This window comes from Furipterus horrens, unplaced genomic scaffold, assembly GCF_987537825.1.
Source record: "Furipterus horrens unplaced genomic scaffold, mFurHor1.1.pri manual_scaffold_10, whole genome shotgun sequence".
Lineage (NCBI taxonomy): Eukaryota > Metazoa > Chordata > Mammalia > Chiroptera > Furipteridae > Furipterus > Furipterus horrens.
The window spans coordinates 20,658,272-20,671,430 of NW_028327180.1; the positions used below are offsets into that span (position 1 = coordinate 20,658,272).

Below are 13,159 nucleotides of genomic sequence, written 5' to 3' on the forward strand. Positions count from 1 at the left end.
TAGAACAAGTTAAAATATATATAGAATCAATTCTAAGTTTTTGTAGTAGTTAAGTTCTATAAACTCACTGAAAACACTGAATTAATGGATACATTGCTCACTAGGTCCCTACAAACTCCTGATCACAAAGTTATTGTCAAGCAATCAATATACAACCTTGTTTTATATGTGTTTCCATTTAAAGGTATCTTAATATATATCATCAATTCATTAACACCGAACTCATGGCCAAAAGCACTATAACTCATGCCCAAACGATGCTTATCTATAAGGCACATCAAAGCTGGAAATGTGGACGTCAGATGGCTGAAATATTTTGCTGCTCTGTGCAGTTCCATGAATAGCCCAGAAAGCACCATGAGTATTGATTTGAGGGTTACAAATACAAGTTAGTGAGGAGGAGGATTTGTAAATACAGACTCTGTGAGTAATGAAGATCGACCGTACCTGGGTTTCAATGCTGGTTCAGCACTCATTGTGTGATAGTAGGTTAATGGCATAGGTTTAGTTCCCTAATCTAAAAAGATTTATATGGTATATTAGGATATTTCTAAATTCCTTGTCACTCCTGAATACCTTAGAACCCAGGACCTCTAGTTAAATTCAGGCACACCACATACTAGGTCCTCCCTAATATAAACCTTTCTTACTTAACCAGGTCTGCTTCCATTTGTATAGAAGCTTATGTACCTCTCATAAAGAAATGATATATTAATTTCCAGCCATTGATCATCATGTGCTCACACACTCATATACAATTCATCAATCCTCCATCCCTCCCATCATCGAATATGAATCATGCATCTCGTAGTGCTAGAGATACAGTGATCAAGAAGACAGGTAAGATTCCTATCCTCTGATGATCATATATAGTGAGAGACAAAGACCAGGTAAACAAATCCATAACAAATTCCAAAATGTGTAAGTACAATGAGCTGAAGTAAAATAGAATAATGGTTTATAGACAATTGTAGGCAAGAAAATGTTTTAGAGTTACCAGGCAAGGACTCTTGAAGGAGGTGATGATTAAGCAGAAATCCGAATTCAGTAAGAGGGGAGAGAAAAAGAAGCAAAGCCCTGGAGGTAGAATGCTGTGACGTGGGAGTAAACTTGGTGTTTCTGAGGAAGGCAGGCGCAGAGACGCTGGCCCAAGGGGACAGAGAAGGAGCTTGGGGCCAAACTGTGGCTTGCCTTGCTCCATGATAATTAAACATATGCTTCATTTTAGGTATACTAGAAAATCCCCCCAAAAGTTAAGCAGAGCCATGTCATAATCTAACTTACATTATAAAACTATCGTTCTGGCTGTGTGGAGATCAGGATAGAGATGTGAGGTCATTGCCAAGTTTCAAGAGAAGGGGCAATGGTGGCAACAGAGGTGGCCAGAAAGTAGGTAAAAAGTGGTCATACGTGGAACACAGTTTGAAGAAAAAATAAATGGAAAATGCCGATGGGTTGGGCTTAGGGTTGAAGAGAAAAAGTATATTTAAGGATATTCTTTGAGTAAATTGTGACATGCTGAAATAGTAAGTACTGAAATAAGGAAAACTAAAGAAGTATGGGTTAGTGAGTAAGACTATCAAAGGTCTGGTTCTAGTCATTTAAAGATGAGAGTCCTCGTAGACATTCAAATATGTCCAATATATAAATGAAAGAGGAAAAAAGCATCAGGAAATAAATCAAAATTAAGAAAGAACAGGAAAACTAGAGATAATAAATAAAATGTACTGTGAGCCAAACTATGACATAACTTTTCCCCAACCCCAAAGCTTAGTAATAATTTATTCATTCACTCAATCAACAAGTATTTATTGTAACTACTCTGTGTCTGGCATGGTTTTAAGTGCCTGAGATGTAAATCTTCCTTATTTGTTGTTTATACTATGCTAGTTTTTAGATGCATGGAATAAATGCATTTTTTGACATCATTTCTGTAATGTAATTCCATAAAACATTGAGTTATATACTGAAAGACAGTTCATTGCTTAATTTTTGCAATATTACAACATGCAAATAATGAGGTTATTAGGTACATAATTTTTCAATGAACCAGTTCTCTTGTTTTCTATATAGCAGGTGAAGCCTACCCAATTTTAGTTTACTGTTAACAGTAAAGTGGTCTAATTTGAATAATGTTTGCAATCTTATTGATCCATTAAAATAACAAAATGCAAATGTGAATCAAATAATCTCAGAACCAAGTTTTTCAAAAATGCAAAATTACTGGGAGCACAAACATGATCACAGCAGAAAAGATCATTTTTCCATGATTAAAAAGTATGTCTTGGAAATTAAATAGCACATGCAAAGCAAAGAGGTACAGACGAGTCTCAAAAATGTATGACACAGCTTGCAGGTGGGGGGGTGCAACATTCTCTGGGTTTATGATTAAGGGATGCCTGATCCCCCTGGGGCACCTGCTGAGGGGACAGCGACACCACCACAGTCACTGCACTCAGCACACCCTGGAGGTGCATGGGGTCCTCTTCTGCCTTCGTTTGCTTAGATGATAAACAACCCCCAATGCAGGAAAGGAATCATCTCCAGTTGTGACATCTCACAACCCCTGCCAGGACCTGCCACCAACACCTCATTATTACTTACCGCTGAACTTGGGCTCCCAATTTCTAGACAGATTTTTTTTTTTTAAATTTAAACACACTCTGGAGTTCCTGATCACTTCCCCCATCTCTTGGCTTCTAATCCCTAACTCAGTTCTTCTGACCCCACAAAAGTGACTCATTAGCCAGCTTGGCAATTTGGGGCCCAGACTGTGCTCTGGAATTCTGGCGGGCCTTTGGTTTATTCTGTTCTCATAGAATAACGTGATGTTGGTGCTGACCTCCTCCTCAATAAATTATTTTTCATCAAGTCAAAAAAGCTCCTAAGAACACTTAAACCCCTATCTCTGATATAAACAATTTTCTGTATAATGGCAAAAATGGATTTTCCCCCAACAACAACAAAAAAGACGGTCTACCTTTTAACCTCTTAGTTTAGAAGAGAAATAAAAGTTCTATTATTTAATGGACCCTTCAAACAGTCTTGTGAAACAAGCCAGTGCATTTGTCAAAAGAAACTATTGTCAGTACTTCAAACATTCGAATTCAAATAGCACAGATAATGTAAACTCACTTTAATCTTCTAGAATATGTCTGCAAGAAGAGAAAAGATGGTGGGGGGGGGACTGCTTTGACTCTTGATGTTACATTTTATAGGCAAATACTTGGCTTCTTGGCTGATTAAAGAGCTGATTCTCTGGTCCTTTGCTTATTTAATGAGGATCCCCTGAAATGCCACTGTCATTTATGGAGCACACGCCCCGAGAACATTGCCTGAAAGACTTTACCTCAAAGGCCTGGAAGGTCAATCCGACATAGTAGTCCTCGGTCACTGTTATTTTCCACACGCATTCTTTCATCGGCCTGTAGTCATCCGGATAATTAGGAGACTGAATCTGTCCTTCGTTTTTACGTATCTCACCTCCACAGATTGCTGAGCAAAGCAAACGTAAATAAATAAACCCAGACACACCATTTCATTTTCATTTTCATCTGAGACAACATTTTAGTGTAGTGCCTGGTGCTGAGCCGCTAAAGACCAGGTTCTAACAGTCAAAGTTGGCTGGTTGTACTGTTGTAAATATTTAGATGCTGCTAAAGAAAAGAAAAAAAAACCTAGCCACTGACTATAGGTACTAGATAATAGTCAGCACAGGAATATACGATTTTTATCATGTTAATTCACATCTTTACTCCCCCAAAAGCATATTTTAACACTGAAAAACCTTTAGAGACTTTGTACATTTAGTGTGAGTTTGCTCTGTGATTTCCTGAGAGGCTCCTTTCGGTGGTTCGACCTCAGGTGGAACAGCTGGTCAGCAGAGGAGCTCCGCAGAGCCCTGGCAGGCGCCGAGCGCCATGTGCTCCGCACCTGCAGCTCCATCCCAATCACCTTTCCACTGCCATGCGGTTCATCTTGGAAACCAAATGCCTCCACTTACTTCAGAGTTTAAGGGAAGAAGAAACATCCCATCTTCTAAATTTCCTAAACTCCTGTCCTAGCAGAGGCAGGAGCAAGTAGGGTCCCCTCCACCCACCACCTGGCAAGAAGGGAGCGAGCCTTCGTACAATGCCAACGTATTGTCTTAGAGGAGGAGGGAACAAAGCGCCTAGTAAACTCTTCCTTGAATGCTGGCCCTCTCCTTTGGACAATGCATGCTCCAGAATGTGCACCATTACTTTCTGTGCAGTTTCCCAAAACAGAGCATTTCAGCAGTACAGGCACCAGAAAGACACAGATTCAGTATGAAAGAAAATGATGATTTCTTTGCAATAGTCTAATACCAGCATGAAAGAAACATTTGCAATTTAAGAACTCTTGTGCTCTCCCTCCCTTCCCACACACACGTACTTTTATGTGTTAGTACATCACTGGTACTAGAAAACAGGTTGTTCCTGCAATTTACATTTACTGAGTATATTTATTAAAAATCATCCTTGTGAATATTATAACACAAGTTTCAGAAAGTCCATAATTAAAATACAGTTACAAAATCACTCTAATTTTTATTTTTTGTTTTTATTCTCTTATGTTTTTGAAAGAAAGGGTAGTTCTGTTAAGAGCTCTCGGAGGACGTAATTGTAAAATTCAATGCGACTTGCCTTCATAGAGTGCTGCAAAGCCTTTCCCTACCCAGTTACTGCTGCTACGAAACTCAATCCACATTCTGCTGTCTGTAGAGGTGAGAACTTCAGGCAATTTGTCCCCACAGAACCTACCTAAAAAAATACAAAAATAAAAAGAGTCTCCTAAATATGACTCTATATTCTAATTGTTTTCCACGTTAGCTATAAATTATATATAAAACCTGATTTGATTCCTGTCTCCATCCTTAGTAACTAGAATCATAACTGTACCTTAATATTTACTTAATAAACGTGGATAAAAAAAACAATCTTTTTGTATCCATTTATAAAATATTAGAACATATGCTCAGATTAACCAACTGATGTTGGTATCTTATCTGTAGAATGAGGAAACAGCTAAGTCATGTGATAAGGTCATGTGATACATCGAGATGGGGAATATTATTCTATGAACAACAGAAAAAAGTACAAGAAATTGGTTTAAATTGTCAGTCTGATCATATGTAGGGAAGTAACTTGGTTAATTTCATTAAGGTATGTCTCAACTCAAATTGGGGCTCTTTGTCTGGCCAGGTCCAATGATGACTCCTCAGGGAAGCCCATGTATTGCTCCGAAGATCTTGTTACTGCGTACATTTTGCCTCACCTATAAAGCTCTAATCTGTAGCGTGGTAGGCAGAATGGCAAGTACTACCAGAAAATGCAATGGAAGTTCTGACTTTTTTCTAAACATGTATCCACAGGCAAGGATAATACCAAATGAATATAATAATTCCTGTCATATCTTTCTTCCCTCAACCCTTCACAAATATTTAATACTTACTGTATGTCTGTCCCTGTGCTCTAGGCTTCCATAAGATGACAAAATGATTAAATATGACAATGCACATGAAATAATTCTACAAACAATAATGCATTGCCATCCATTTTTTGCATGCCCCTGGCAATGATGTCATGCACAGTTCTACAATATTATAAATGGCAGTCAGTGTAAAATAAATTCACAGTAGCAGCAAACAGGTGAGGAACTGTCTCCCTACTGGCAAAGTACATTACGGGCATGTGAAAGAGAGCAATGTTTCTTAGACACTAACGTGCATATGAATGCCAAGGAGTCTTTTAAAATACAGTCTCTAATTCAGAAGGGATGGAGTGGACATGAATTTCCACATTTTTAACAACCCTCCATGTGATTCTGCGGCTGCCAGTCTGATGACTACACCTGATTTTGGAGGGCAAAGTGGGGAGAGCTTTCCACACGAAACCGCCGATCCGACTGAGGCAGTGGGGAGGGCCCTCAGCTTCTGCAGCGTGTGATGCACGGTGGTCTGAAAGGACGTGCTCTCCGACATGTTAACTCTACGCTTGATTCTTCCCTGTGAGGCTAATGGGATGTTTTCTTTGGAACGCACATACGTGTATCACAAATTGCTTCATCTGGGCTAAGAAACCAAATGCTCGAGACAATATTTTTCTCGACCTGACTTACCAAATTAGTTCAGGTCTTTATTTTTCCTTCCTTTGAAACACTTCCACAGGTCTCCTGGACTCACTAAGGCTGCTGTCACTTTTAATTACAACAATGTACAATCAACAGGTTTTAAGCGGTAAGAAAAAAGAAGACCTGTGCATACATAAACATGACTGAGCAAAGCTACTTCTAAGAATAAAGGAAAAGTCACAATCTCAAAAAAAAAAAAAAAAAAAATCAATATAGAGTAGAGGCCACCATGCTCACAATGCTCCTGCTGTTAAGTAAGACAGAGGCAACAGGGAAGTGCCTCCTGCAAGTTAATGGTGTGGTCTGTGGTTCAATGCTGGCAGCAGACTTCTCTGAGCATCAAATCTGAGCTACAATTTATGACACAAACTACAAATGTCTCTTCTCAGCCACAAGAACAACACTCGGAGAAGCAAACCTGCGTCGTCTAGAGCACGAGCTAAATTGCTTGGCGTAGGAAGCCAGCTACCGACAGCTCTACCAAACAGTTCCCATTCTGCTGCCTGTGCAAACAAAACACAGACGCATGCAATTTCTCTGGTTTTCTCATTAAAACTATGCTTTTAAAATTTAAAAATAGAGAGACACTGGGATGAGTAGCTCCTACAAGCATAATATACATAAAAGCTTTTCTAAATCATTATGCTAAATCAGATCCAAGAACTACCTCATAATTCAAGGTAGTTTAAACCAGTCTACGTATTGATCGATCTGTCTGTGAGTATTTTTATGTGGTTTAAAAAAGTATAATAAAATGAAAATGTTGCTCACATACAATTTTAACTCGAAGATGACAGGCGGCAGAGCAGACTATATGCATAGCCACGAAGAAGGTAAATCATCTCTTACCAAGGAGAGTGGACTTTCTCCAGTACCCGTCCCTTACTTCAATGTAGTCATACCAGCACAAACTACTTTTGTATAAGTCCATCGTGGTAAAATTTAAAACAATCTGCAAAATGGAGTCAAACAACACAGAGTAAAAATGATTGTAATTGCACATGGTGATTTGATTCCTGGAGGTGAGGAAGCCAGGGCTACTGTGAAAACAAACAGATGCTATTTTTTTCTCTACATTAGTATTCTCTTAATATTTTTTTTCTTCACAAATACCACACAAAGAGCCTGACTTTCTCATTCTTGTTAATGTTCAACAATATAAAAGCACAAACATGTTAGCAACAAAACCAACGTTTCTCTAAAGTTGACCAGTTGTGAAACAAACAGAAACCTTTATTCATATAGTTTATTTTGAATTCTCTAAGACAAACATGACTTAAACCATGAAAAATTCTGATTTCACCATAAATGTCTTCTTTTTAAAAATGTATTTCAAAGACAACCAGTCAGACATATATAATCGTGTTAAAAATAACCACCATGTGCCATATTCCTATAACATAATATTATTGTGTATGTTGAAATGTTTTAAGAACAGCTCTAGAATTTGAATTTGTCCATGTAACTATAATCAAAGGCAGATGTCATTATGCTTCTCTAGATCCATGAATATATATTCAAAGGCTTTTCAAGTTAGATCTTGCACATGACTCTTTATTCTGTACTTTGTTTTGAAATAATGGTGCTTTTTTGTGAAGATAATTTAAGAACAGCTCTTGGAAAGACAATTTTCTCACTGCTTTATGAAAAGACTTTACTTTTCAAATAATTAACTTTTTTTTTTACTTTATTACAACAAAAGGAGAGCCAAACTATGAGATTCACCTTCCTGCTGAAAAAAAAAATGCATTTGGAAAATATTTTTTATATTCAAAAAACCTTTCTAATTCTATTCTACTTGAAATAGCTAAGATGATTAAGGCACATAGTGAACCTGTTCTTTATTCCAAAAACTGAAATAGACTTTGGCTTAAAGAAACAAATTATAAGTATTTGGAATGCTTCTAATATTAAACTATAGTTTGTAATAGTACTTAAATAATCCTTTTGTGATGATATAAAAATCTAGATATAAGAGAACTCCCAAGGAATGACTAAAAAGAAAGAAAGAAAAAGAAAAGATATGTCAATCTTGAATCCATATTTCAGAAATTACTACTATTTTTGCATTAGAAAACATATATCTCCCCTTTCTTGAAGAAAGTTAAGTACTAATTATGGCAAATCAATCTTTCACTAGCTTACTTCTTCCCAGAACAATAAATATTTCTCACGGCACCTTATATCTCAACATCACAATGATCATCCATGAAATTGTACACCAAAGTTGGTTATAATTGCATATGTAAATAATCATTTTACTGAGACATAAACTAAGAATTTATCTAACTATAATGAAAGTCAGTCATACCTTGTCGTGGCATTAACATTTCACCATTAAATTTAAAGTATCTCAATTTATTTAAATGTGCTTTCTAGATTACAGAAAGATGAAATCTACCAAGAATATGAAACTAGAGACATACTTTTAAAAATGTAATACAGTAGGTACTGCATAATTTGGTTTTAATAGAATGGTTCATTTATTTTTATCTACTTTATTTATAGTGTTTCTTTTTCCTTTTTTTTATCCTTTCATTTCATATATTCTCAAAATGTTTATGAAAATTTCCAAAGTAACCAAGGACAAAGGACTTGTTGTTTTCTTTCTTTCTTTTTCAATAATCCTCAACAGTTGGTTATCAAAATGTGTAATTTCTGAACTATTTTTCTGAAGACCCCAATATGTTTTCTCCTCCATCTCTGAATATCAATGTAATATTAAGTTATTCTTAGGAAATAATTGGGAAATAACTTCTGGTTTTTCTCCTTAACTTTGAGCTATAAATGGGGAATACTACCAGTGCCTGACACTTAAGTTTTTCTTGAATTTGTTTTCTCCTTACAGTTATCACCAGGGTTTCAAGTAGGTGTGATCACACCCAAATTCATTTATTATAGCAGAATACAGACACAGAGAGTAGACCCCAAGCCTTCTTTTGTGGCTTAGCCTCTTAGATTTAAATGGAACTTTTATAATAGTGTGCAAATAATTTCAACTTCCTCCTCAATGAGGAAAAACATCAGCTAAACTGAAACTATGTATATCATCAAATTTTATTCGGAATTGAAACAATGTGTTTGGATTGTTAACAAATAGTTAATATTTGAAGTCTGGAACACACACATGCCCCCCCACCCCCACCCCACCCCACAAACACACACATTTGAAAAGGAATAACTCTAAACAGAAAAGTTTCCTATCTTGTTTTTAATCTTCTATTTTAAATGCCAATTACCATGGAGAAACAAAACTGGCCTACTTTAACATAAAACACAGAGTCCTTTCGAAACAGAAAATGTAATAAAGATTAAGTTTTCTAAAAATCAAATCTTAGGGCTCTGACGTAGAAGTAAACTGCTGGCCTTTGACTAGAGTTGCTAGCAGAAGCCATATTTGAATTACAAATGATAAGCACTGGAAAATACTTGGTTGTCTTAGATGATGCTATTTTATGTAACTATGTTGCATCTTTTTTCAAAGGATGGCAAAATAAAAACTACCGAGCACAACTGTATAAATGTTTTATTTATGATAAGTATCACCCTTTATCATTTTAAAATTAGCCATAATTCCCTTGGAACATGTGTCTGAGGGAGACACAAGGAATGATTCTAAGATTTTTTCTTAGTCATTATTCTGTGAAGTTAAATAGATACAACTGCAGTGGAGTTAGCTTACGAGAAACACTTTGAATTTACAATGATGCAGAGTGAAGGACATTGAAGAAAGATCAATTGTTTAGGGAACAAATGTCTGCAAGTCTCCAGAGAAAGTTATAATCAATGAACTTTTATAAGCACAATGAAGACATTATTGACCACCTCAACTAATCCCATGAGCACCATAGAAAGACCAACTAGAACAACAGTTATACGTTATAGTGTTGAGGATGGGGAAGATATTACAAATCTTGTCAATTAGACTGATATTATTAAATGGTTCTTTCAAAAGAGATATTAGAATCAAAAGCAATAAATTAAATCGATTTCTGGGCCCCAGCCAGAAGAAGCTTGGACAAATCTAATAAACTCTTTAGGGAAACTACAGTTTTCTTCTCAGAAACAAGACTGGGAGCAGAAGAACAGGGATCAGTAAACTATATCCCATGGGCCAAACCAGCCTGCAGCCAGTTTTTGTAAAAAAAAAAAAAAAAAAAAAGTTTTCTTCGAACCATCCCGTTATGTGTTGTCTAGGTCTGGTTTTGAGAAACAACAGCAGAACTGAGTATCTGAAACAGACTGTATAGCCTGCAAAGCTACAAAATATTTATTGTATATGCTTTCCAGAAAAATGTGCCAACTCCTGGAATAATTGATCATTAAAGTTTTGTTCGGCTCTGACTGCATCATGCTGAAGAGAAAATTGTTGCATATCTTCCTACAACCAGAGGCCATTTGTGATTGGGAGTCAGAAAGCCTGGGTTAAAGTTCTAGCTTCTCAGTTATCAGTTTACTTCAAATTTCTGAGTTTGAATGAATTTTCTTACTGTAAAATGGAGGTCATCATACCAAGCTGATTTTAGTAGAACTAAATCAGAAGGTTCTAATTGGATAATGTGTATAGAAAACACTAATAACCTGAAGCATTGTTAAGATTCTCATATATTATTATTTTCAAGCTACTTATTCAGGCATCTCTCACAATCTAAATGCTAAGAAAAGGTATGAAATAAAAATATCAACCCAACTTATACTGGGAAACATAAAAATATAGGTTTAATTACTAAGGTTTCTCAGGAAAAATCAACATGCCAAAGAAAAGGATTCTTATTTCAAAATCTAAAGAAGAACGGGCTTGGTTCAAGCCCCTGCCTTACAACAGACAAGTTATGTGACCCCGTTAGAGCCACAATTCCATCAGGGATTAATTATATGATAGGTGAAAAACAGGAGTAGGATTATGTTATAAAAATAACTTTTCTGCTTAAATGTATATGACATTTTGATTTCTCATCAACAACTACTCACAGGGACATTTTTATAACCCTCCCTTTCCTCAATCCCCACTCCAAACTTCCGCCTACCGGGTGCACATTCTATAGATGACACTCTGCAATGCTGCTAACAATGCCCTCCTCCTTCCTTTTTCCGTCAGCGCTCTCCGAGCACGTCTGCATTAACTGCACCAGCGCCAAGATCTGAGTTCTCTCATCTCTCTGCCAACCCATGGCAAGTTGTATCTTGCTTTGTTCACTTATTTTTCAAAGCTTGTCTATTGTATTACTAGGCCTTGCCCTTGATATAGGTGCATAAGATTCCGGATAGCAACGATTTCTTTCCTACACCAGAAGGCACATTTTAATGGAATCAACAATTTATCTATACAGTAATTGCTAAATTTAAGCAGTGCCTTTGGCAATACAAACATTATATTATAAACTGACTCCATATGTGTAAACCATTCATGAATGGTTAACAAGAAATTTTTTGCAAAATGAAAGTAGTCAAATGATAGCTTTTACGTAAGTTACATAGGAAAAAAAATTAACTATATTCAATTCATAAGAAGTCTGTCCTCATTAAAAGATCAATCAGTTCTGAGGGATGGAAAACTCAGTATTCTATGCTTTTATCAGCTGAACACAGCTACATTCTCAGGTGCACATCCTGGACTGTTACCAACATGTACTGTGCAACATCAAGAACAGCCTTAGCTTGGACAGGAATCTGTCTGTACCTTGGCAGGCTCAATCCTACAAAGACATAAACGTGCATTGACAATCTCTCTTTTTTTTTATTGTGGTAAAATATATACATAACATAAAATTTACCATTTTAACCATTTCAAGTGTACAGTTCTGCATTAAGTACATTCACATCATTGTGCGACAATAATCTTATTTTTAAAATATTTTTCCTGCATAAAATAATATACGCTTATCATAGATAATAAAAGGAAAAAGAAATGAAACCTATATAAAAATCCAACAGGGAGAAACAAACATTGTTTTGGTATAGTCGTCCATAATTTTGTCTCTAACATATGTATTTTAAAAATTAGATTTTTCATGCTTATGACTTTTAACCTACTTACTAAATTTCCAAATATACTGAAAACATAGTCTTCAAATGTTTGGAACAAGGGTACCATGATGTTTTTAGATAATAAGTCATGTGATTATCTTCAGAGACATAAAATTTAGTGGCATTTTATATCATGTTTTATTCCTTCTTAATGAGCATAATTTAATAAAGAAATTATCAAATAAGCCTTTCACTTTTACATTAGCCATTCTGTATTTTTTTGTAAAACAGAATCTTTTAAAATTCATTATAAATTTTCTGCGCTATTTAGCCTCTTATTTAATGAGTCCAACAAAAATATAAAAAATTAAGCAAATTATATTTGAAGAATGAACCTTTGTATTTTTATGAGTGTAAAAGAGAACTTCTGACGTTATAAACTACCTTCTCCCCTGGGGTCACAGAAACTCTCCAGATGCAGTGTGTGTAAGACGGATAGCCATTTGGAAATCCTGGAGAGGAAAGGTTGCCATTGGATTCTTGTAGGGTTTCTCCACACGCTGAAATAAAAATAATAAAAAACAAACAAACATTTATTTGATTTTTTTAAAAGCTGACATCCATGTGTTCTTAAAAGATAAGATCATTTTTTAATTTTATGAAAGGTGTGGGCATCATTAAAACCTTCAGTCTTTTGGTGTTAGACAAGAGTATGTATTAGTATTTTATAAGAGACTTATCCTTTCCAAGTAATTGCTTTTTATGTCTCCCTTACCAGAATTTCACTATACTTAATGGGGTCACCAGGGCTACCTATATAGCAAGATTAGGATATAAGTAATCTTGCCTGCATAAAGTTCTTCCTCATGGAAAACTTTGCCATTCATTCCCAAGGAGCCAGTAGCCAACTGGCCCATATTTCAGTTTAGGCCAGTGGATACCTAGCGGATGTGGTTCTGGGATCACATGAAACATTCTATCAACATATTCTATGTAAATTAAGGTTAAGTTCAATAGTAATTTCACATCAAAGTTGAAAATA

At 35.9% G+C, this 13,159-nt stretch overlaps 1 protein-coding gene across 1 annotated transcript in view; it reads right to left on the reverse strand.

Annotated features, from left to right (window-relative positions):
- The window catches only part of TLL1 (tolloid like 1), a 96,604-nt gene that overhangs the window by 41,474 nt on the left and 41,971 nt on the right, over window positions 1-13,159 (reverse strand). Inside the window, exons 10-13 of the mRNA XM_090290161.1 lie at window positions 12,562-12,677; window positions 7,000-7,102; window positions 4,665-4,781; window positions 3,350-3,495 (exon numbers count right to left, since the gene is read on the reverse strand). Of these exons, the coding sequence (XP_090146287.1) occupies window positions 3,350-3,495; window positions 4,665-4,781; window positions 7,000-7,102; window positions 12,562-12,677 (482 nt within the window). The remainder of the gene's footprint in view (window positions 1-3,349; window positions 3,496-4,664; window positions 4,782-6,999; window positions 7,103-12,561; window positions 12,678-13,159) is intronic.